Source organism: Dromiciops gliroides, chromosome 4, assembly GCF_019393635.1.
Source record: "Dromiciops gliroides isolate mDroGli1 chromosome 4, mDroGli1.pri, whole genome shotgun sequence".
NCBI classification, from domain to species: domain Eukaryota; kingdom Metazoa; phylum Chordata; class Mammalia; order Microbiotheria; family Microbiotheriidae; genus Dromiciops; species Dromiciops gliroides.
In genome coordinates, this window is record NC_057864.1 from 467,190,578 (window position 1) to 467,211,415 (window position 20,838).

Consider the following 20,838-nt stretch of genomic DNA (forward strand, 5'->3'; position numbering starts at 1 on the left):
GCCCTCCCCAAATGAGACCAGCACCACTAAGAGCTTCTGCCTTATATGCCCACTACTGTCCATCCCTCCCCTCCCCGCCCCTCCCACCCCGGTAACCTAGCTACTCCCTGAGATTGGACAAAAACAATGCTTTAAAGTACATCCTTGCATTCAAGTCCTTTCTGAGGATGCCAGGTGGGGAGGGAGTGGAAGGGGGCCTACTGGTCTGAGGGTTTTTTTGGGGGGGTGGGGGTGAGTGGGAAATGGGAACTTTGAGGATTATGGGGGAGAGAAGAGCCAGATAGGAGGAGTATAATTTAGGACTGGAAAGAACATAAATTGTCATTTCTTTTGGTCATATTTGTGATCATGTCAGTGTAGGGAGTTCCCGGTGTAAGAAACTCCTGCCACTGATGCAGGCAAATTATAGGATTTATATCTAGAAGAGACCTTAGAGTCAGCACCTATGTCCCTGAAATCTCTGTTCATGGTTTCTAATTCTGTCCTCTGGAACAAAACAGAACAATTGTGTTCTGGAACTTCTTCCACAGGAATCAATCAATTGCCAAACAATTCTTAAATTCTTATGATGTGCTACACCCTGGTGATACAAAGAAAAAGCAACGCTCCTCCAAACACTTGAGAGCCAAAGTCATGCTACTGTGATGCAGTGGAAAGACAGTTCTGAAGTCAAAAGACCTGAGTTCAAATCCCAAATCTGATATTACCCATGTGTCCTTGGGCACTTAACCTTGCCGGGTCTCAGTTTCCTTCTCTGTAAAGTGAAGGTGTTAGACTTTGTGGTTTGTTCTAGATTTGTGTCCCTCTTAAGCCTTCTCTTCTTCAATTTAATCATCCAGTTTTTTAATTTGTTCAATGGATGACATTGAGTCAACTGGCTTCAATCACCAGGAAGATGCCTGGAAGGCTCTTTGTTAATTGAGTCTTTGTAAAATGTATCCTAACACATGAGAGGAGCTGATTATTTATAGGATTCCTATGGTGAATCCTGTTTAAAAGCCAAGAATCCTTCTGCCCCCTCCCCCAAATTGATTTTTCCCTTTAGATCTAGGTTTTAATATATTGGGTCAATCATCTATCTCTATCTATACCTATCTATATATCTTCAGGTATCCCTTCCACATCATGACTTTCTCCATTCCAGTTTCTTTCTTTCTTTCTTCCTTCCTTCCTTCCTTCCTTCCTTCCTTCCTTCCTTCCTTCCTTCCTTCCTTCCTTCCTTCCTTCCTTCCTTCCTTCCTTCCTTCCTTCCTTCCTTTCTTTCTTTCTTTCTTTCTTTCTTTCTTTCTTTCTATCTTTTTTTTTTTGCACGGCAATGAGGGTTAAGTGACTTGCCCAGGGTCACACAGCTAGTAAGTGTCAAATGTCTGAGGCCGTATTTGAACTCAGGTCCCCCTGAATCCAGGGCCAGTGTGCCATCTAGCTGCCCCTTCCCCATTGCAGTTTCAATATATCAAGGGTCAGCTTAAGAAATTAAATGAGAATTTTGGGGGAGTTTGGCAGAAGCTGCCGATGACATATGAAGGTCAGTAGACAACACAGAAAGAGTTTAAAAATTCAGAAGTGGATAAAATATATGTACATATTGTATAATATCAACATATTTTATCTTTTAATACCACAGTAATTTAGACTTCTTCCCTGTTTTTACAAGGATTTTTCCAGATCTTGGGGGTGCCATGCTAACTCCCTTGATGTGGAAGGAATGACTCTTTCAGTATTTATGTGGCCCTAAATATTGGGGTACCCTTGCCAAGTTCCCATTTGTAGTCTATATCACCTCTTCACACCCCACCAACCCTCTTTGCAACATTGTCTCTGAGCTCTCTCTCCTGCCTGTTTCCTTTAATAAGAGAGATTATTCTCCTTAGCCCTCCTAGCCCTCTGTGAGGTCCCATCACTGACAATGTCAGGTGCAAGTGGAGAGAGAAGAAAATAGAGAGAAGGAAAAAGAACCCGGGAATTGTGATGAACATGTCTAGAACTTGCAGTCAGCAGATCTGGATCTGAATCTCAGCTCTCTGCTAACTAGCTAGGTGATCTTTTTTTTTTTTTTTTTTTTTTTTTTTTTTTTGCGGGGCAATGGGGGTTAAGTGACTTGCCCAGGGTCATACAGCTAGTAAGTGTCAAGTGTCTGGGGCTGGATTTGAACTCAGGTCCTCCTGAATCCAGGGCCGGTGCTTTATCCACTGCACCACCTAGCTGCCCTCTAGCTGGGTGATCTTAAATAAGTCATTCCCCCCTCTCCTGGCCTCAGTTTTCTCTTTTATATCATAAGGAGGTTGCACTAAATTCTCTCTTCCTGTTCTTATAAGAGGAGATGAAAAATTAGAAAGAATCACCAACCAAAGAACCTCAGGAACCTCTTCTTGGGACCCCTGACACTCCCCTCATTAGCAGCATGTTTCTGTAGCCTGGCTTCTACCCTTCCCTCTAATTCTCTGCTGATATTGTCCCATACTCCCCAGCTGGAACAGGCCCCTTGTCCTCATTACTGTATGATACCTTGCATTGTCCTTTATCAAGAAGATAAAGGTGCCCTTTCTTCTCTCCTTCCCCCCACCCCCGATTAAACTGTAAACTTTTGAGGGCAGAGGTTGGGTCTATTCTTCTTTGAATATGCCAGAGTAGAGTTCAGCAGAGTGAGCTGTTAACACTTGTTAACATTTTCTCAGTTAACATTTACTATGGTAGATCCTTGCTGAATTTTAGGATTCTTGATTTCAGGATTTATTTCAAGTCCAGGTCCTCCAGCGAGGCTTCCATGAAGAGCAGTAAACTAGGCACCAGACACTGAATGTGTTCATGGTTTGGGATGTCTGTGTGTGTGTGTGTACCTTATCTGTGACTTGGCTACATGTATGTCTTGATACATGATTGTAGATGTTTGTCTGAGCCTCTCTGTGTGTGGTCATCCCCTGATGGAATTTAAACTCTTTTTTTTTTTTTTTGGTGGGGCAATAATGGTCACACAGCTAGTATGTGTTAAGTATCTGAGGTCAAAGTTGAACTCAGGTCCTCCTGAATTCAGGGCTGATGCTTTATCTACTGCACCACTTAGGTGCCCCCATGGAATGTAAACTCTTTGAGAACAGGGATTTTTTTCCTTTTTTGTCTTTGTACCTATTACAGAACCTGTTATTGCCACAGAATGGTGGTTTAATGAATGCTTGTTGATAGATTGAAATATCTTCTTTTTCTTGTTCAGGCATTTCAATCATGGCTTATTGTTCATAACTCCTTCTGGGCTTTTTTGTGTGTGTGTGTGTGCGTGAAGCAATTGGGGTTAAGTGACTTGCCTAAGGTCACACAGCTAGTAAGTATGTAAAGTGTATGAGGCTGGATTTGAACTCAGGTCCTCCTAAATCCAGGGCCAGTACTCTATCTACTGCGCCACCTAGCTGCCTGATGGGCTTTTCTTGACCAAGATATTGGAGTGGTTTGCCATTTCCTTCTCCAGCTCATTGGACAGATGAGGGAACTGAGGTAAACAGGGTACATCGACTTGCTCAGGGTCACACAGCTAGTAAGTGCTGGAGGCCAGATTTGAACTCATCACTCTATTCTCTGTGCTACCTAGCTGCCCCTTCGTCAAACAGCAAGCATTGATTAAATGTTCGGTATTGCATTAGGCACTAGGAATGTAAAGACAAAAAAATCAAGTAATCCCTGGCCTCAATGACTTTATGTTCTATAGGGGGAGATAACATGAACACATACTTTTAAAAAGTAAAAACTTTTTGGGGGGGTGAGTTGGTTCAAGCTAGGTCTCATACAGGAGAGGACTTTCAAGTTGAACTTTTAAATCTATCTGGGGATTCGAGGAGGTAGAGGCGGGGAGAGAACCCATTCCAAGCATGGGAGATGGGAGCTGGGAGCTGGGAGAATGCCATGTGAAAGGAACTAGAGGCTGGGTTGACTGGACCACAGAGAGCAGGAAGGGGAGAAATGTGCAATAAAGCTAGAAAGGTAAGTTGGGGCCAGCTGGTAATGGGCTCTAAATGCTGGTTAGAAGATCTCGAATCTGATTCTAGAGGCCATAGGGAGCCACTGAAGCTTATTGATTAGAGGAGTGGTCAGTCCTGTGCCTTAGGAATATCACTTTGACAGCTGTGTCGAGGATGGACCAGAGCAGACAGTTATTTTTTTGTTTAGTTTTGTTTTTGTGAGGCAATGAGGGTTAAGTGACTTGCCCAGGGTCACACAGCTAGTGTCAAGTGTCTGAGGCCAGATTTGAATTTAGGTCCTCCTGAATCCAGCACTGGTGCTTTATCCACTGCGCCACCTAGCTGTCCCAGAGCATGCAGTTATGAGGCAGAGAGACCAGCTAAGAGGCTAGTAGAATAGTCCAGGGAAAAGGTGTTGGGGGTCTGAACAGAGGTGGTAGCTCCCCATTCTTTGAGCGGGGAGAAGGAGATGCATTCAAAAGCTGTTGTGGAGATGGAATCCAGAAGACTTGACAACTGATTAGCTGTGTGTGTGTGTGTGTGTGTGTGTGTGTGTGTGTGTGTGTAGGGGCGGGGAGTGAGAGAAGGACCATGAATGCACATGGATGTGTAGGTGAGAATAGTGTCCATGTACCTTTGAGTCTGTGTCAGCATGCTTGCAGGCATGGTTGTATGCAGGCATGTACATTGGAAGGGATTTACGCCCAAAGAAGTGTGTGTATATGCTTGTAAATGTGATGTGTTTGGAGGTATGGTGAGTGGGGGTGGGGATGCCAGGAGGCGTGGTGCTTTTGAAAGTCTGTGGACTTATCAATGTGTGTAACTGCAGACATGGTGTACTTTAGGGGTATCAGCCAACTAACATTTATTAAGCCTCTGCTATGTGCTAGGCACTGTGCTAAATCTTAAGGATACAAAGAAAGGCAAAAGACAATCCCCTCTCTCAAAGATCTCAGTCTAAGGAGGAGGACAACATGCAAACAACTGTGTACAGACGAGATACAGAGAGGATAAAGACATAACCAACAGAGTGATGGCACTAGCATTAAGGGGGTTTGGGAAAAGCTTTCTGCAGAAGGTGGGACCTTTAGGTGTTTACCTGTGGCTACCTACCTACGTGTGTGTCTGTGTATGAGTGTGTATAGCAGGGGCTATTGTCTGGGAGATAAAATGCCCACTCCCAGCTTCTGGAATGTTGGTGGCTAAACAACCAAAGCCTTTCCCATGTAGCCCCTGAGGATTAACCCACTTGCTACTAGATCCTGAGTAGCCCAGCTGTCTGTGCAGCCTCCACAGCAGGACCTGAACCTGCTCCAGACGAGCCGCAGTAGTTGTTCCTCTCCTCTCAGGGAGGAAATATGGACCACAAATGATCCTGGTGGACATTCCAATGTTCCGTGAGGAGGGGGGGAAGGGATGGTGAAGGGGACAAACTGAACGTCCCTGTGCGGCAGCTCAGGAAATCCTAATCCACTCTAAGAGCTGGGACCAGGGAGGTGCCAACATATCAGATTAGACATTCAGTCCTGGGGCCTGCATCTCAGTTTCTGTGCTTCATGCCCTCGGGCGGCAGGAAATGAAGGTTGTGAAGCATCTGTTCCGTGTGCTGCTGGAGCCTTCTCCCACCCCACCCCTGAGATCACCAGGTTTCTCCCTTTTCTGTTCTTTTCTCTTCCTCAGATCTCAAGTCCAGAAGTCACCTGACTCTGTCAACTGTGGAACTGCTGGCAGAGCCCTGACCTCATGACCTCTGTAAATAACATCAGCCTTATCTGGGCTTCCAGTTCAGTCTCTCTGCTTCTGAACAGACTCCTTTTGTAAACTGACTTTGGGAAAGGGAAATTGTAGTTTTTTCTGACAAGATACCCCCTGAGAGTAAAGCCACAGATAGAACACGAGTGCATCTGAATAATAGAACTGGAGATATTCTGCGCTGGAAGAGGGTTCAAGAGATGGTTATAGCCTTCAAACAGTACTGGGCATTATTATCTCCTTATACAGCAAGGAAGCAGAGGACAGGGTTCCCACAGGTGGAAGCCCCTCGTTCTCTCTTTCTACTTCTAATGTCATCTGTTTGCTTTTCTTTGGAAGGTTCTTAAGTCTGGATTCCTCTGATTCTGTTCTTTCTCACCCACCTGGTTTCTATCCTGATCTTGCATCAGAGAAAGAAAAGGGTTGGCTATGGGAATGTGGCGATCACATGTTGGAGCAGGAGACTGGAGGACCCGAGCTCCTAGAACCTTTTTCAGGGCCTTAAGAGTGACATCTATTATCCAAGATACTCCTGTATAGGGAAGGTATCTATAGTCTTATAGACTTTCTAGGTTCCTCATTTTACAGTAGAGGAAACTGAGGCCCAGAGAAGGGACACACACTGGGTTTGGCTTCAGAGTATCTTTGTTAAATTCCAGCTCTGCTGCCTATAACTTGGATGATCTTTTTTTTTTTTTTTTAGTGAGGCAATTGGGGTTAAGTGACTTGCCCAGGGTCACACAGCTAGTAAGTGTTAAGTGTCTGAGGCCGGATTTGAACTCAGGTCCTCCTGACTCCAGGGCTGGTGCTCTATCCACTGCCCACCTAGCTGCCCCAACTTGGGTGATCTTGGGAGAGTCCAGCACGTGGCCCATTGTCTTGGGTATCATAAGTACTTAATAAATGTTTGTGAAATTGAATTTAACCTAGTCCACTTGGGCCTCAGTTTTGTCATCTGTATAATGAAGGGGTTGGGGTGGGCATATGATTTCTGAAGTCCCTTCTGTCTCAGATGTGATCATTTTATGATGCTTCTATGACACCCATAAGGTCATACAAGTTAGCCGAACACAAGTCTCTAGGTGCTTTTCCCACTACACTCTGCTGACATGTGAGAGATGTCCTGGGTTACACCATGCAGAATGAACCCCTGAAGAGAAGTTAGGAGACCTGCATTCTAGCACCTATCTTATTGGACAAGCTTAGACAAGTCATTTATCTCCTTTGTGTCTCTGGGTCCTCAGATGTGAAATGGGGAGAAAACTGTCTGATGGACTAATCTCATGGGTAATCTGTAGGATTGGGCCACAGACAACATGTTGAAACGTTCAAAGGGTGATATAAATTTAAAATGATATTATTGTCCTTGTCATTGGCCTGCTGGAGGCAGAAGAACCTCTTCCCAAAAGTCTGTTGGAGGCTTGGAATATAAAATGATGCTCCTATGCTTTAGCACAGCTAAGCCATAGATTTAGCCGTGATATGGAAATTTGGGAGAAGGCAGAGATCAATGTAAAGTCCTATACTTGGGTCAAAACATTCAATGCCACAAGTACAAATTGGGAGAGATGTGGCTAGACAGTGATTTCTCTGAAAACATCCTACGGATTTTAGTGAATCATATCAATAGTTTATGTTGGCAGTACTCCCCCAAACTAATACCATTTTAGGATCAGAGTATGCTGGTCCAAAAAGGTGATATCCCTTGCCTTCCTTGGCCCTGGTCAAACCACCTCTCAAATTTTGTGTGTGTAGGTACCACATTCTGGGTGGGAGACTTACAATCGAGGATGCTTCCAGAAGAGGGTGATAGGACTGGACACTAGGCTATATAAAGATTCATACTGATGCTTATTCTGGAGAAGAAGGAAAAAAAAACTTATGGGGGACATGACTGTTGGCCCCAAATGTTTCCCATTATACAGAAGAGGGATTGATCTTGTTCTGTTTGTCTTCTCAGAGGCCAGAATTAGGAATAATGGAGAGAAGTTGGAGGGATAGATTTAGGTTTGCCCTCAGGAAAAGCTTACTAAGACTGGAAGCCATCCAAAAATGGAGGGCACTGCTTTGGGACATAATGAATCCCCATGGAAGTGGCAATCTTGAAGCAGAAACTGGAAAACCAGTTTCACTGGTAAAAGGGGATTTATGCCCAGGTACAGAAGGGGTTAGATGACCTCCCAATTCAGATTGTTATTTTATAGTAGGGGAAGGGATACTGTGGTTTCCAGGCTGACTCCAGCTGTTCATTGAAGCCTTACTGGACTACCTCATTCCCCTTCTGCAAGCTTTCTCCCCCAGGGGTAATCTGCCACAATCTGGTGGGGAGGGGAGGGGAGCGAAAAGAAGGGGAAGGTTCTGAGAAGTGACTGCAAGAGCTGATCCCCCCGCCCCCCCCCATCTCCAGTGGGATTCTCTAACCCTGTGAACGATCCTGCCTGGAAGAAACGAGACTGGTTTTAAAAGAAATGAGGCACCGAGCAAGGCAGGTAAATTTTCTCTGAATCTGTCTGCAAGGCGGATAGAGCAGCAAATGCCTCCATCACCCAAATACCCTCACCTGGAAGTCTTTCTGCGTAGCTTCCTTTCCTCTTCCCCGAGTCCATGTCCCCCAGACCTACATAACTCTCCTCTTTTTGCCTTCCTCCACGAAAGACTTCCTTACAAAACTCAAGCCCGGAGCTGCAAACTGGGGAGGTGGGCTCAGGAGCTGCGGTGGGGCTGGAATAGAGATTGTTACCTCTTACTAGACTTTAAACTCCTTGAAGGCAGGGACTGTGTCTTATTTATCTCTGTATGCATCCAGACCCTAGCCCAGTGCCTTATACGTTGTAGAGACTTCGTGGATATTGATTTAATTGAATCCTGGGGGAGTGGGGGAATCCCTCGAGAGTCATTTATCCTGAACTGTTCTGATTTTGCTGGGAATATGAACACCCAGGGGAAGGGGAGAAGAGGAGAAAGGCAGGGGATGGGGGAGGGATAATGGAAGGACGAAAAATAAAGAAAGAAGGGAGGGGGAAGGGAGGAGGAGAAGGAAAGGAAGGTAGAGGGGGAAGTGTGTGAAAGGAGAGAAGTCTTGGTCTGGGCACCCCTGGACTCCCTCACCCATCTCCACCTTGGTTCCTGCGAAGCATGGCTGGGCAGGAGGGTTCAGGGGCTAGGGGCCAAGCCGTGGAGGACAACTTCTGCAGGCAGCGGAACTGAGTCGCGCTCCCTCCTTAGCGTTCGGGCCCCTGCAGCCCTGGCTCCAACCTTCCCAGGAGGCAGGCGCAGTGTCTGGCTCTGTTCCCCTTCACCTCGTCAGCCCCCCTCCACCCTGCCCCGCCTCCGCTGCTCTCCCCACTCCTCCCGTCCTCACCTTCGCGACCCGAGGGAGCGGCGGGTCCGGCCGGCAGAGGAGAACCGCGGCTGGGGCTGGGGAGGTTGGGGTGGGGGGCGCCTCTCCTCCAACCCGCTTAGATGCTCCCCGGCCTCTGTGGCGCCGGTTCTGGCTGCGGCTCCATCAGCTGCGCGGGCGGGAGGTGCCGGGGCTGGCCGGCTCCAATCTCGGGGGGGGGGGGATCGGAGGCAGGGGGCTGGGGGAGAAGGAGGGGTGCTCCGGGGCTTCAAGGGGGGGCTTTGGGGCGGGATCAAGGCGTAAACACCGAGCAACGTGACCGGAACTGGCGAGAGATCGGAGGGAGGGCAGAAGAGAAGGAGGAGGAGGAAGAGGAGGAGGAGGGGTGATGGGGATAGACGAAGAAGAGGAGGGGGAGGGGACCGGGACCTGGGATAGACTGGGAGAGGGCGGGGAGGAGACTGGGGGCGGGGAGGGGCTGATGCTGACTGCACCCAAGCCCGGTGCGGGGTGCAAGGTTAAGCGAATGGATGGAGGGCGGGGGGCGGTGCAGCAAGGCGAACTGAAGGAGTTTACAGCCACTGGGGAAACAGAGCGGCAGAAAAGAGCCTGGTGGGCGACGGGAGTGGGAGGCCTCGGGGAGAGATGTGGGAGGAGTGGAGGTTGGGTGGGGAAAGCTAGAGAGGACTTCTTTAGGTCACAGAGATAGTAAAGGGAAGGGGATGGGCGGGGGGGGGGGGGCGGGCGGAGGAGTCCTAGCTTCGGGACCTGGGCGGGGAGAGAGTACCCAACAGAGCCAGTGGCTGTCGGCACCACGGACAGCTCCCAAGAGCGCTAGCTCCCCCTCGCCACTCCCGGTCCCCAACCCAGCTTCCAGGCCCAGGCCCCGCCCTTGGGGTTCTCTAGGGGACGAGAGAGAAGTTCCAGAAGTAAAGTCCTGCTTATGGGCAATGGGCAAAGTTGATTTAGAAACATTAATTTAATAAATATTTCATGAGCATCCACCGCGAATCTGTCTGCGGCTGAAGCATGATGGGCCATAGAGTCCTGCCTGGATGTCACTCAATTCAATACAGCATAAGATTCAGTTCGACAAACGCTCATCAATCCCCTACTATGTGTGAGGCAAATATTGTGCCTCGAGTAAGTTCTGTGGATGTAGACAAAAAGGAAAGTCTCCTTGAGCAGCTTGGGTTTAGGGCATTTAATTAATTAATTAATTAAAAAAATATTATTTTATTCTAATTGGATTTGTGTGCAAGAGTGCATCGTTCTTTTTGTTTGTTTGTTTTTGTGGGGCAATGGGGTTAAGTGACTTACCCAGGGTCACACAGCTAGTGTTAAGTGTCTGAGACCAGATTTGAACTCAGGTCCTTCTGAATCCAGGGCCTGTGCTTTATCCACTGCACCACCTAGCTGCCCCCGGGTTTAGGGCATTTAAACAGATAAGTAAATAATATACGATCATTTGAGGAGGAAGAGAAAGATGTCACCCCTCCAGAAGGAAAGACTCCAAATCTGGTTCTTGTTCAGCTCTTGCCTGATTAAACCACTCTTGTAGGCCACGTCCTAGAGGAATTTCCTCCTCCTCCCTCTAGAGGAATCTATTCCTTCCTATCTTGACAATAATCAAGTCCCGGCTCTAAGAGGGAGCACTTTGGCATTTCTTGGAAAACACACATTTGTGGGGGCACCATTATCAGATGAGTAAACGCTGGGAAAAAATGGTGCTTTCTTCGACCTATTCTCTCCTCTCTCCTTGAGTAGTTCTTTTGCTTCTCCCTCCCCATTCTGATAACTCTCCTTAAGGGGACTTCTTTTTCTTTTCTTTTTCTTTTTTTGCAGGCCAGTGAGTGTTAAGTGACTTGCCCAGGGTCACACAGCTAGTAAGTGTTAAGTGTCTGAGGCCGGATTTGAACTCAGGTTCTCCTGAATCCAGGGCCGTTACTTTATCCACTGTGCCACCTAGCTGCCCCAAACAAGGTTATTTCTTATAAAATCTTTCAAAGAATCATGAATTATTTTGACCTGTGGCGGAGAGACATCTTGTTTAAAGAGAGCCTTTAAGGGATATTTTGTTCTATCAGGTCAAATGCTTTTCTAATATTCAATATAATAGTGCTTTTCTAATAAACAATAAACATGGTGGGATATTATATTCCCCACATCTTTAAAACAAAAACACGATGGCAAAGATGTGATTTACTGTGTAATATTGCTTGAGAAAGACTGCTTGTTCAATACTAAAAATTCATTAAGGGTAACTTTAATGCAGGTGGAGATGATTCTTTTTTTTTTTTGTGGGGTTCTCTTGGCACAGATTCCAGAGAGGTTTGCCATTTCCTTCTCCAGTGGATCATCTTTTTTTTTTTTTTCCAAAATTTTATTTTTGTGGGGCAGTGAGGGTTAAGTGTCTTGCCCAGGGTCACACAGCTAGTAAGTGTCAAGTGTCCGAGACTGGATTTGAACTCAGGTCCTCTTGAATCCAGGGCCGGTGCTCTATTCACTGTGCCATCTAGCTGCCCCCCCCAGATGATTCTAATAAAAATATTACATAGATGGGGAAAGTAGGCATACATCAGATGGCCCCTAGTGTTCTCTTTGTCTCTTTTTTCAGTATTATTATAAAGTTCTGAGATTTTCCTGCATCCCTTAGGTAACTTTCCCTCCTTTAGATATCTTGTGAATCCACACTCAATGCCCTCACAATTGTGTTGTCTCTAGCATGGATCTCCTCAAAGTACATCTCATTTGAGTTTTTGTTCACTTTTCCCATATTTGTTCACTTTAGGGCTATTTCTATTTCCTCTATAAGCATGTTTGGAACTAGGATGTTACAGTCCATGTTAGAATTGACTGTATTTGATAGTGAAAGAGTTTGTTATAGAAATCTTTGCAGATCTTTCCATTTTTCTTTTTCTTTTTTTGCTGAACTTTCATTTTCATCCTTAAGTGCCTTTGGGATGACTTTGTTTAGTCGAGGCTATTACCAAGCTTTCTTTAAATTTTTCATTTTTTCTTTGCTTCCTACTACTTTATTCAGAATTTCCCACCTATTCTTCTCAATTGTTGTTGTCATTGTTGTTTCTTTGTCCTTCATTCTCATGTAAGCATTTAGAGATATAAAATTTCCCCTAAGCACTGCTTTGGTTGCTTCCCATAGGTTTTGGTATGTTGTCTCATTATTGCCATTCTCTCAGATGAAGTTATTGATTGTTTCTATGATTTGTTGTCTGACCTACTCATTCTTTTGGTTTTTTGTTTTTGTTTTTGGGTTTTTTTTGGTGAGGCAATGGGGGTTAAGTGACTTGCCCAGGGTCACACAGCTAGTAAGTGTCAAGTGTCTGAGGCCGGATTTGAACTCAGGTACTCCTGAATCCAGGGCCAGTGCTCTATCCACTGTGCCACCTAGCTGCCCCTCTACTCATTCTTTAGGATGAGATTATTTAGTTTCCAATTAATTTTCAGTTCACCTTTCCATGGCTCTTTATTACATATAATTTTAATTACATCATGATCCGAGAAGAATGCATTTACTATTTCTGCCTTTCTACATTTGACTATAAGGTTTTTGTGCCCTAGCACATGGTAAATTTTTGAGTATGTTCCATGTACTGCTGAGAAAAAGATATATTCCTTTCTATCCCCATTCAATTTTCTCCAGATACCTATCATATCTAACTTTATAATATTCTATTCACCTCTTTAACTTCTTTCTTATTTATTTTGGGGTTAGATTTACCTAAATCTTAGAGGGAAAGGTTCATATCTCCCACTAGTATAGCTTTGCTGTCTATTCCTCTTGTAACTCATTTAACTTTTCTAAGAATTTGGATGCTATACTACTTGGCGCACACATGTTTAGTATTATATTACTTTATTATCTTTTAGCAAGATGTAGTTTCCTTCCTTATCTCTTTTAATTAGATCTATTTTTGCTTTTGCTTTGTCTGAGATAAGGATTGCTACCCCTGCTTTTTTGGTTTGTCTTTCATTCTCAAAGAGGACCATGACATCGGGGTGATGTCATGACTTGCAGTGAATTGGACTTAAGTGAGGCAGGGCTCTCCTCCAGAGCTGTCTGGATCCAGTGGCAAGATATATATCAGGACTACTGGAGATGGCCCTGCATGTTTAAGGAAATTGGAGTCAAGTGACTTCCCTGGGGTCACACAGCTAGTAAGTATATGAATCCAGATTTGAACTCAGGTCCTCCCAACTTCAGGGCTAGTGCTCTATCCATTACACTACCTAGCTTCCCCTCTTCTCAATAATATTTTATGATAAAGTTTATATTATTTCATGAACAAATTTATATCTCATGTTGTCTTTGGCTGCTACATATTTCATTTTTGCAAATTAGGGTCTGTGTCTATGTTGTTTCTTCTATCCATTGCCAATAGCCACTTTAAACAGGTCAGGATTGATTGTTTCAAGTGCATGAAGTCTCTTTTTCATTCTTCTAGCTTGGTAATGATACTGATCTTTGCTCTAAACAAGTTGGTCATTTGACTATACACAGACAACTGACTCAAGACTGATTCCTACATAAATTACTAGTCATTTCCTGTCTTTTAAAACACAATCAATTTAATTTGCGGGGTTATTTGCCATATTTTGTGCTTACTGGACCTTTTTTCCCCAAGAAAATATTCATGCTAGAGAGACATAAGATTTTTGTGTGATCAACTGGACTTTGGCTTCTTAAAACCTAATTTCTTTTCTTTTCTCTTAAAGAACCTACTATTTGGGGGCAGCTAGGTGGCACAATGGATAGAGCACCGGCCCTGGAGTCAGGAGTACCTGAGTTCAAATCCAGCCTCAGACACTTAACACTTACTAGCTGTGTGACCCTGGGCAAGTCACTTAACCCCAATTGCCTCACTAAAAAAAACAAAAACAAAAAAAGAACCTACTATTTGCCAGGCTCTGTGCTAGGCATCAGTAATAAAGAAACAAAAATAAGACCAGTCCCTACTCTCAAGCCTTCAATGGATCAGGGTGCATGCCCTCCAACAGAACAGATGGAAATCTACCCATGCCTTCTCATCCTGTGTTTTCTTTACCCATCATTTTTATCATGTTCATCTATAGATCTTCTCTAGAGGATCCAATGTCCTGGAAACTTTCCTCAAGGCCTTGTATTTTGTGAGTACCAATGGAATGCTTAAATTGTCTATATCATTTTTAATTTTTCTTTCACATGACTGACCTCCTCTCTCCTTTTCCAGCCATCTACTTTATATTCCTCCTGCCACTTCTTGAGATTAAGTGATCACTGGAAATAAGCTGTAGCTTATTTATGAATCTCATGTCTCCCTCCATTGCTCTTTAGGTCAGTCTTGACTTTGACCATTTCAAAGTTTACAAAGCACTTTCCTCACAAGAGCTTGGTGAGGAAAGTGGTAAGAGTTTTATTATCACTATTTCATAGAAGAGCAAACTGAGAAAGGTCATGTATCTATCTATGTTCCTCCTCGAACCTCTTTCCTTGTAATAAGAAAAAAGGAAACAGGAATTTATGACGTGCTATGTGCCAAGCACTATGCTAAGTATTGGGATACAAAAAGAAAGACAAACTTTCTTTTCAGGTAGCTTACATTCTAATGGGAGATGACAACACACGAAAGGGAGGTAGAAATCCAGGGCATGAAAACAGCAAAAGATGCAGTAAAATATTTCTTTGTTGATGTAGCTTGCCAACCCTTTCCCCCCATAATCTTAGGTCATCAAATCTAAGGCACATTGGAATGTCTGAAGATTGCCGAGCAATTTACATCATCCTCTGGAATCCTCCCAGGAGGCCTGTGATTTTGTGTATTGGCCCAATTTTACAGGAAAGGAAATTGAAACCTAGAGAAGAAAATGGACTTGCTCACTGTCCCACAGATAGGACCAAAGTCACTGGATCACAGACTTGGAGCTGAAATGGACCTTCAGGTCACCTAGTCCAATACCCTCATTTTACAGATGATAAAACAGAGGCCCAGAGGACTGAGTGACTTGGTTAATATGATGCAAAAGCTAAATGGTAATGAAGGATTCAAACCTAGCTTCTCTGACTCCAAACCCTGTGGTCTTTCCATTGTACCACACTGCTTGCTCAATAAGAAAGGAGAGGCTCAGAGAGGTATGTGCCTAACCCAGAGTCACACAGCAAGTCAGCAAAGTCTTGGAAACACAGAATTTTGAAGCCAATGAATACATTAGAGAAAATCTAGTCCATTGCTCAAACTTTAAAAAAATTGAAGCTCATCTAAAAAGCTTTTATTGCATGTGTTACACACGATTCAATATTGACCATATTAGAAATGAAAATGTCTTAGAATTATTATGAAAAATAGTTTTTATCTCTCAAGGTCTCCCCGAAGATGTCTCAGGAACAGAGGTCCTCTGATCACATTTTGAGAACTGCTGATTTGGTTCAACTAGTTCATTTTTCAGAGGAGGAAGCTGAGGACCAGAGTGAGAAAGTGACTTGTCCAAGGTAACACCGGTATCAGAGACTTACACCTAGGCCCCTCCCTCAATTGCAAGGGGAGTGCTTTCTAAAACCTTGCCCAATGTTAGGGGCATCCCTTTTGTATGTGTAAGTCCTGGAGAGGGAAAAGGAAGAAGAATGGGGGAGGCTGGTGGCCTCTCACAAGCTCCCAGGAATCTGAGCCCCTCAGCAGAAAATAACATAAAAAGAGAAAGGGGCCCTCACTCCTGAAAGAGCGCCCTGGACCACTGGGGCTTCAAACCCTCCACACTTGTTAGCCTTCCTCAGGCTCCTCATTTTTCGATTGAGAGGGCTGGACGAAATGGCTTCTGAGGTGCTGGATCTCTGAGTCTACGACTCTACTGCAGGTGGGGCGGAGCGCTGGTCTGTTCGCACGCACCGTGCAGCCAGCGGCGGGGCTGGGGTGCAGAGTTGCGGGGGTGTCCCAGAAACTCTTTCCTCCCCAGTTCGCTCTCCAAATTCCGACTCCGCGGGGAGCAGCGGGCCTAGGCCGGGCCTCCAGGTGGTAGAAAGGCGTAGAGAAGACCTAGCCTGGGCCCCCCACTTTCCGCCCCGCCCTACGGTGCCTCTCCTCCCCCGCCCCAGCTCCGGCCAGTTCTGCCCCTGATCCCTCACCGAGCTCGCTCTCGGTTCTCTCTCTCCCTGTCCTGCCGCAGACGGAGCAGCCGCCGCCGCCTCCTCCAGCGGTCCCCGGCTGGGACAGGGGTGGGAGTAGGAGGGAGGAGGCGCCCAGAGGGGGCCAGGCGGGGGTCCGAGGCATGGCGGGCCGCAGGGAGCCCGGGGAGAAGCGCTGGGAGCTGGTGCGCTGGTGAGTGGGGAGGGTGGGGCGTGTGAAGGACGACCGAGGAGACGTGGGGGAGGTGGCGGCCTGATGGGCCCGGGGGGCATGAGGCTCGGGGCGCCGGGATCACGCTGCCCTCCCTTTACACGGCTTGGCCAAGGAGATGCTCCCTAGGAAGGGGGTAAGGCTAGGGGAGCGAAGGGCAGAGCTCCCAACGGGGTCCCTTCTCTCTGGCCCAAACTCAAACTTTCCCAGCCATGAGATGCTTCAGCCTGGACTTTCTTATCATAAGACGACCCCCCTTCCCCCACCCATGGGAGCACAGACCACCTGTCCCTTAGCCCTGCACCTTCCTCCATGCCCCCTCTCCTCCCTGTGCCCTTTAGACAAAGTTGGCCCGGAGATACACCGGTACTCCCCCTTCCTTTCTTTCTATTGTCTCTGTGCATCCCTATCAACCGGAGTAGAGGCCAGAGCAGAGAGCAGAGAGCAGAGATAAGGCTTCTGGATCCCCCACCCCAAATGCTGTTTCCTTTTCATTATAAGAAGTGAAGGAACATTCTTACCCTCCCAACCCCCACCCCATTGTCCCTCTCCATCCTAGTCCTAACTTCTCCATCTGATCCATGGAGGTCACTCTCCCCTCCATCTTCTATTCCCCATCCCTTCCTTTAATACAATGGGAATATCCAGTGATGTCAGAGTTCACAGCCTGGGCCCCAGTCTTCTCTTGACCTCCAGAGGTCAGTTCAAGGGAATGCCCTGCTCTCAGTTTCCATCCCATTCTTCAGATTCTTGACACTGGTTCCCAACACTTTAGGCATTAGGCAACTTGACCAGGTGGGAAGGGTTGGAGCTGGAGAGGGAGGCCCTTTTCTCATTTCATCCTGAGAATTGGGGTGGGGGGGTCTCCCAAGTTTTTATGGGAGAGAGTTCCCAGGGAGAATAGGGTGGGGAAAGCATGGGTGGTCCTGTAGGGAAGGGGGAGTAGGGCAGTTAGGACCCTTCCCCCCCCCCCTCTTGACTTTAGCCTGTGAAATCTCCCAGCAAATGGGTCTTACTTAGGCTAGGAAATCAGAGTCGGTCTGAGGTGTCAGGTTACTGGTCCAGTTGTAGCTCCTGGAAGAATGCAGCCTCATCAGTTTCAAGGGGAGTTCAGCATCCCCTATGCAATTAACTTGAATTGAAAATTATTTTTTTTTTTAGTAAGGCAATTGGGGTTAAGTGACTTGCCCAGGGTCACACAGCTAGTAAGTGTTAAGTGTCTGAGGCCGGATTTGAACTCAGGTCCTCCTGAATCCAGGGTCGGTGCTCTATCCACTGCGCCATCTAGCTGTCTTGAATTGACAATTTTAAACAACAACAGCAAACTTGTTTTCAGTTAGGATTATAGATCTGGAACTGGAAGAGATCTCAGAAGCTATCTAGTTCAACTCTTCATTTTATAGATGAGGAAATTGAGGCCCAGGAGAGTAAAAGGCTTGTGTAGGGTCATACGGAGGGCAGCTAGGTGGTGCAGTGGATGGAGCACCTGGCCTAGAGTCAAGAAGACTCATCTTTCTGAGGTCAAATCCGGTCTCAGACACTTCCTAGCTGTGTGATCCTGGGCAAGTCACCTCACCCTCTTTGCCTCCGTTGCCTCATCTGTAAAATGAGCTGGAGAAGGCAAAAGAAAACCCCTCTAGCATCTTTGCCACGAAAACCCCAAATAGGGTCAGGAAGAGTCAGGCATGACTGAAGAACAACATAAACACCTTCACTATTAGAGGGAGTTTGTCCGTCCCTGAGTACCCTACATCAGTGAAATCACAGGTCCAACCCTATACTTAATTATCCATCTTCCTCTGTCTACAAATGATTGGCTTCTTCTTAGTGGTTTCCAAACTGAACATTGGACAGAACTCTTGCTTCCTTGTGTAGGAGAACTTGAGACTCATTTTTGGAAACAACAGATACAAACCTTTTCCTTCTTTCCAGCTCCTGGTAGGATTGGCCCTGGCTTCTCAGCAATCCAATCAATCAGTCAATCAACAAGCATTAATTAAGCTCCTACTTTGTATTGCTATTAGGAATACAAGACAAAAAAAAAAACAATTTCTGCTCTCAAGGAGTTTAATATTAAAGGAGGATGTACCTTTTGTGTACTTTTTAACCTGGGATGTTGTCTTCCTTTCCTCTATTGGAGTTGGAGTCAAGAAGATCTGGGTTCAAATTTCACCCCAGATACTTGATATGTGGCTTTGGCCAAGTCATTTAACCTCTCTGGATCTCAGTTTCCTCATCTGTAAAATGAGAGAATTAGGCTACATATCCTCTAAGATGCCATCTAACTGTAAATTTATGGTTCTGATTCTAGCTCATCTGGCCTTAGACACATGAGGCAACATGTCTTGGAAAGAATTCTTGACTGGAAGTCAAGAGACTTGGATTCTATTCCTAATTTCCTCTGTGACCTTGGTCAAGTCCCTTTCCCTTCCTAGGTCTTGGCTGCTCTTTAGAACGTGAAACAGTTGGAGTGGAAGGCTTCCAAAGTCTTTCCCAGGACTAATGTTCTATGACTCCAGTTCAAGTTTGCTTGGCAATATCAACACATCAGAGAATTGTAATTTCCTACACATGGGGAATTTCTCCACCAACTGCCCATCTATAAATTAGTTGACAGTGGATAAATCTGAGAAAGTTACTCACAGAGAGATTAGGAGACTTGTCACAAATCATACAACTAATACCAGAGGCAGGATTTGAATCCAGATTTTCCTGATTCCCAGTCCAGTGCTTTATCCATTATCCCATCTTTCTTTTCAGGGATGAAGGTAGAGAACTGGACCTGTGATTTCATTGGTATAACTCTAGATGAGGAAGCTCCCATACCAAAGCAGGCCCATACCTCATCATTTTAGAGAGTTGTCTATGGCACTAAGAAGTTAAGTCACTTGCCCAGGGTCACACAGCCAATAAGTGTCAGAGGCAAACCTTGAACCCAGATCTTTCTGATTCTGGGGTCAGCTCTGTAACAACTATATTGCATCATGTTTCCTAATAAGAAATACTTCAAAGACATGGGTAGAGTGAATTAGAGAGAGAAAAAGGACAGAAAGTGAGAAACACTGATAAAGAGACTGAGAGGAGAATTAAAGACGTCCCAAAGGGATAGAAAGTACTCAATTTAGAGTCAGAAAACGTGGGTTTGAAACTGGGTTCTTCTAATGTAACCCTGAACGAGTCACCTTTCCTCTTTGATCCTCAGTTTTCTCATCAACAAAATAGGGATATTGATACTTGTCCCAGCTATCTTGAAGGGCATGAGACAACATGGTATATTTGAAAGTCTTAGACTGTCAGTTGAAAGTCACAGATATCTAGGGGTGTTGTGAGGTTCTGATTAGATAATGGACATAAAGAATTTTGCAAAGTTTAGAGTGTTATATTAATATCAGTTATTATTTGTTGTTATTATGACCATCAATCGATCATTGTCATGCTTGTTACATTCATCATTAGCTTATAGTCACCAAGCCGCCAGTCTGGTGATGACTTCATTCCCTGAGCCTTTTCCTGAAGTCCTGCTGAGCTCAAGCAATATTTATAGGGTAATACAGGGGGGTGTTGGTAAATGTTTAACAACCAGAATCTCCAAGGGGGGGGTGTATTCAAATGTTCTGTTAAGTTTAATCTACATTAGTAATACTTTTTAAAGTCTAGACGATCAATAAAACAATAAATCAAGTCCTGAGCTGTAGGTTTGCCATTTTCTGAGGTGCAAATGCGTATACTGAAGATTTAACCTTTTACCTTTGTCTTGAGCCGGCTCCAGCAGACTCCCAGTCTACCTCCTAGCTCTGTTACCTTGGGCAAATCACTTGTCTTTTCTGAGCCACTGTAAAATGATGGGGATGCACTAGTTGAAATTTAAGAACCCTTCTAGCTCATAATTCTATTAGCGAGATCCCATGGAGGCTCTGTCTCGATTTGTGCTGTAATAAGACTTCAAAGACATGGGATACAGTTACTCTGTTCAGAACCAGCCATAACCCAAACACCCATCCTGGAGACACAGGGGAAAAGGCAGGCTGAACTTGCTCTGTTTAGAAGAGGTCAGCCCTGCAAGTCTTTGGACAATCAACCAATCAGCAAGCATTAACTACTTTATGCTAGCAACTTGCAATGCAAAGAAAGGCAAAACCAGTCCCTGCCCTCAAGGGGCTCACATTAAAATGGGAGAGACAACAGGTAGACAACCGTGGCCATACAAGACATAATAGTAAAAAGACCAGTGTAGCTGAATGGCAGTTACTGGAAAATAACAAAGTGTTGTTCAGTCATTTTTCAGTCCTGTTTGACTCTTCATCACCCCATTTGGGGTTTTCTTGGCAAAGATCCTGGAGCAGTTTTGCTATTTCCTTCTCCAGATCATTTGACATATGAAGAAACTGAGGCAAACAGGGTTAAGGGACATGCCCAGGGTCACCCAGCTAGTAAGTGTCTGAAGCAGGTTTTGAACTCAAATCTTCCTGAT

At 45.4% G+C, this 20,838-nt stretch overlaps 2 protein-coding genes across 6 annotated transcripts in view; one reads left to right on the forward strand and one right to left on the reverse strand.

Moving 5' to 3' along the window:
• CCDC92B (coiled-coil domain containing 92B) overlaps positions 1-9,246 on the reverse strand; it is a 49,599-nt gene extending 40,353 nt beyond the window's left edge. Inside the window, exons 1-2 of one of the 3 annotated variants that reach the window (XM_043964322.1) lie at positions 9,061-9,246; positions 8,260-8,420 (exon numbers count right to left, since the gene is read on the reverse strand). In XM_043964322.1, the coding sequence (XP_043820257.1) occupies positions 8,260-8,305 (46 nt within the window). In that variant the 5' untranslated portion in view covers positions 8,306-8,420; positions 9,061-9,246. Of the gene's footprint in view, positions 1-8,259; positions 8,421-8,817; positions 8,852-9,060 lie in introns of those variants that run through there. The other 2 variants (XM_043964319.1, XM_043964320.1) reach the window with 2 other exon arrangements.
• A 6,793-nt stretch (positions 9,247-16,039) lies between these two features.
• RAP1GAP2 (RAP1 GTPase activating protein 2) overlaps positions 16,040-20,838 on the forward strand; it is a 298,254-nt gene continuing 293,455 nt past the window's right edge. The window contains exon 1 of one of the 3 annotated variants that reach the window (XR_006356225.1): positions 16,040-16,349. Coding sequence is in view for 1 of the 3 variants with exons in the window: in XM_043999908.1 (XP_043855843.1) it covers positions 16,300-16,349 (50 nt within the window). In the remaining 2 variants the exon portion in view is untranslated. The remainder of the gene's footprint in view (positions 16,350-20,838) is intronic. The other 2 variants (XR_006356224.1, XM_043999908.1) reach the window with 2 other exon arrangements.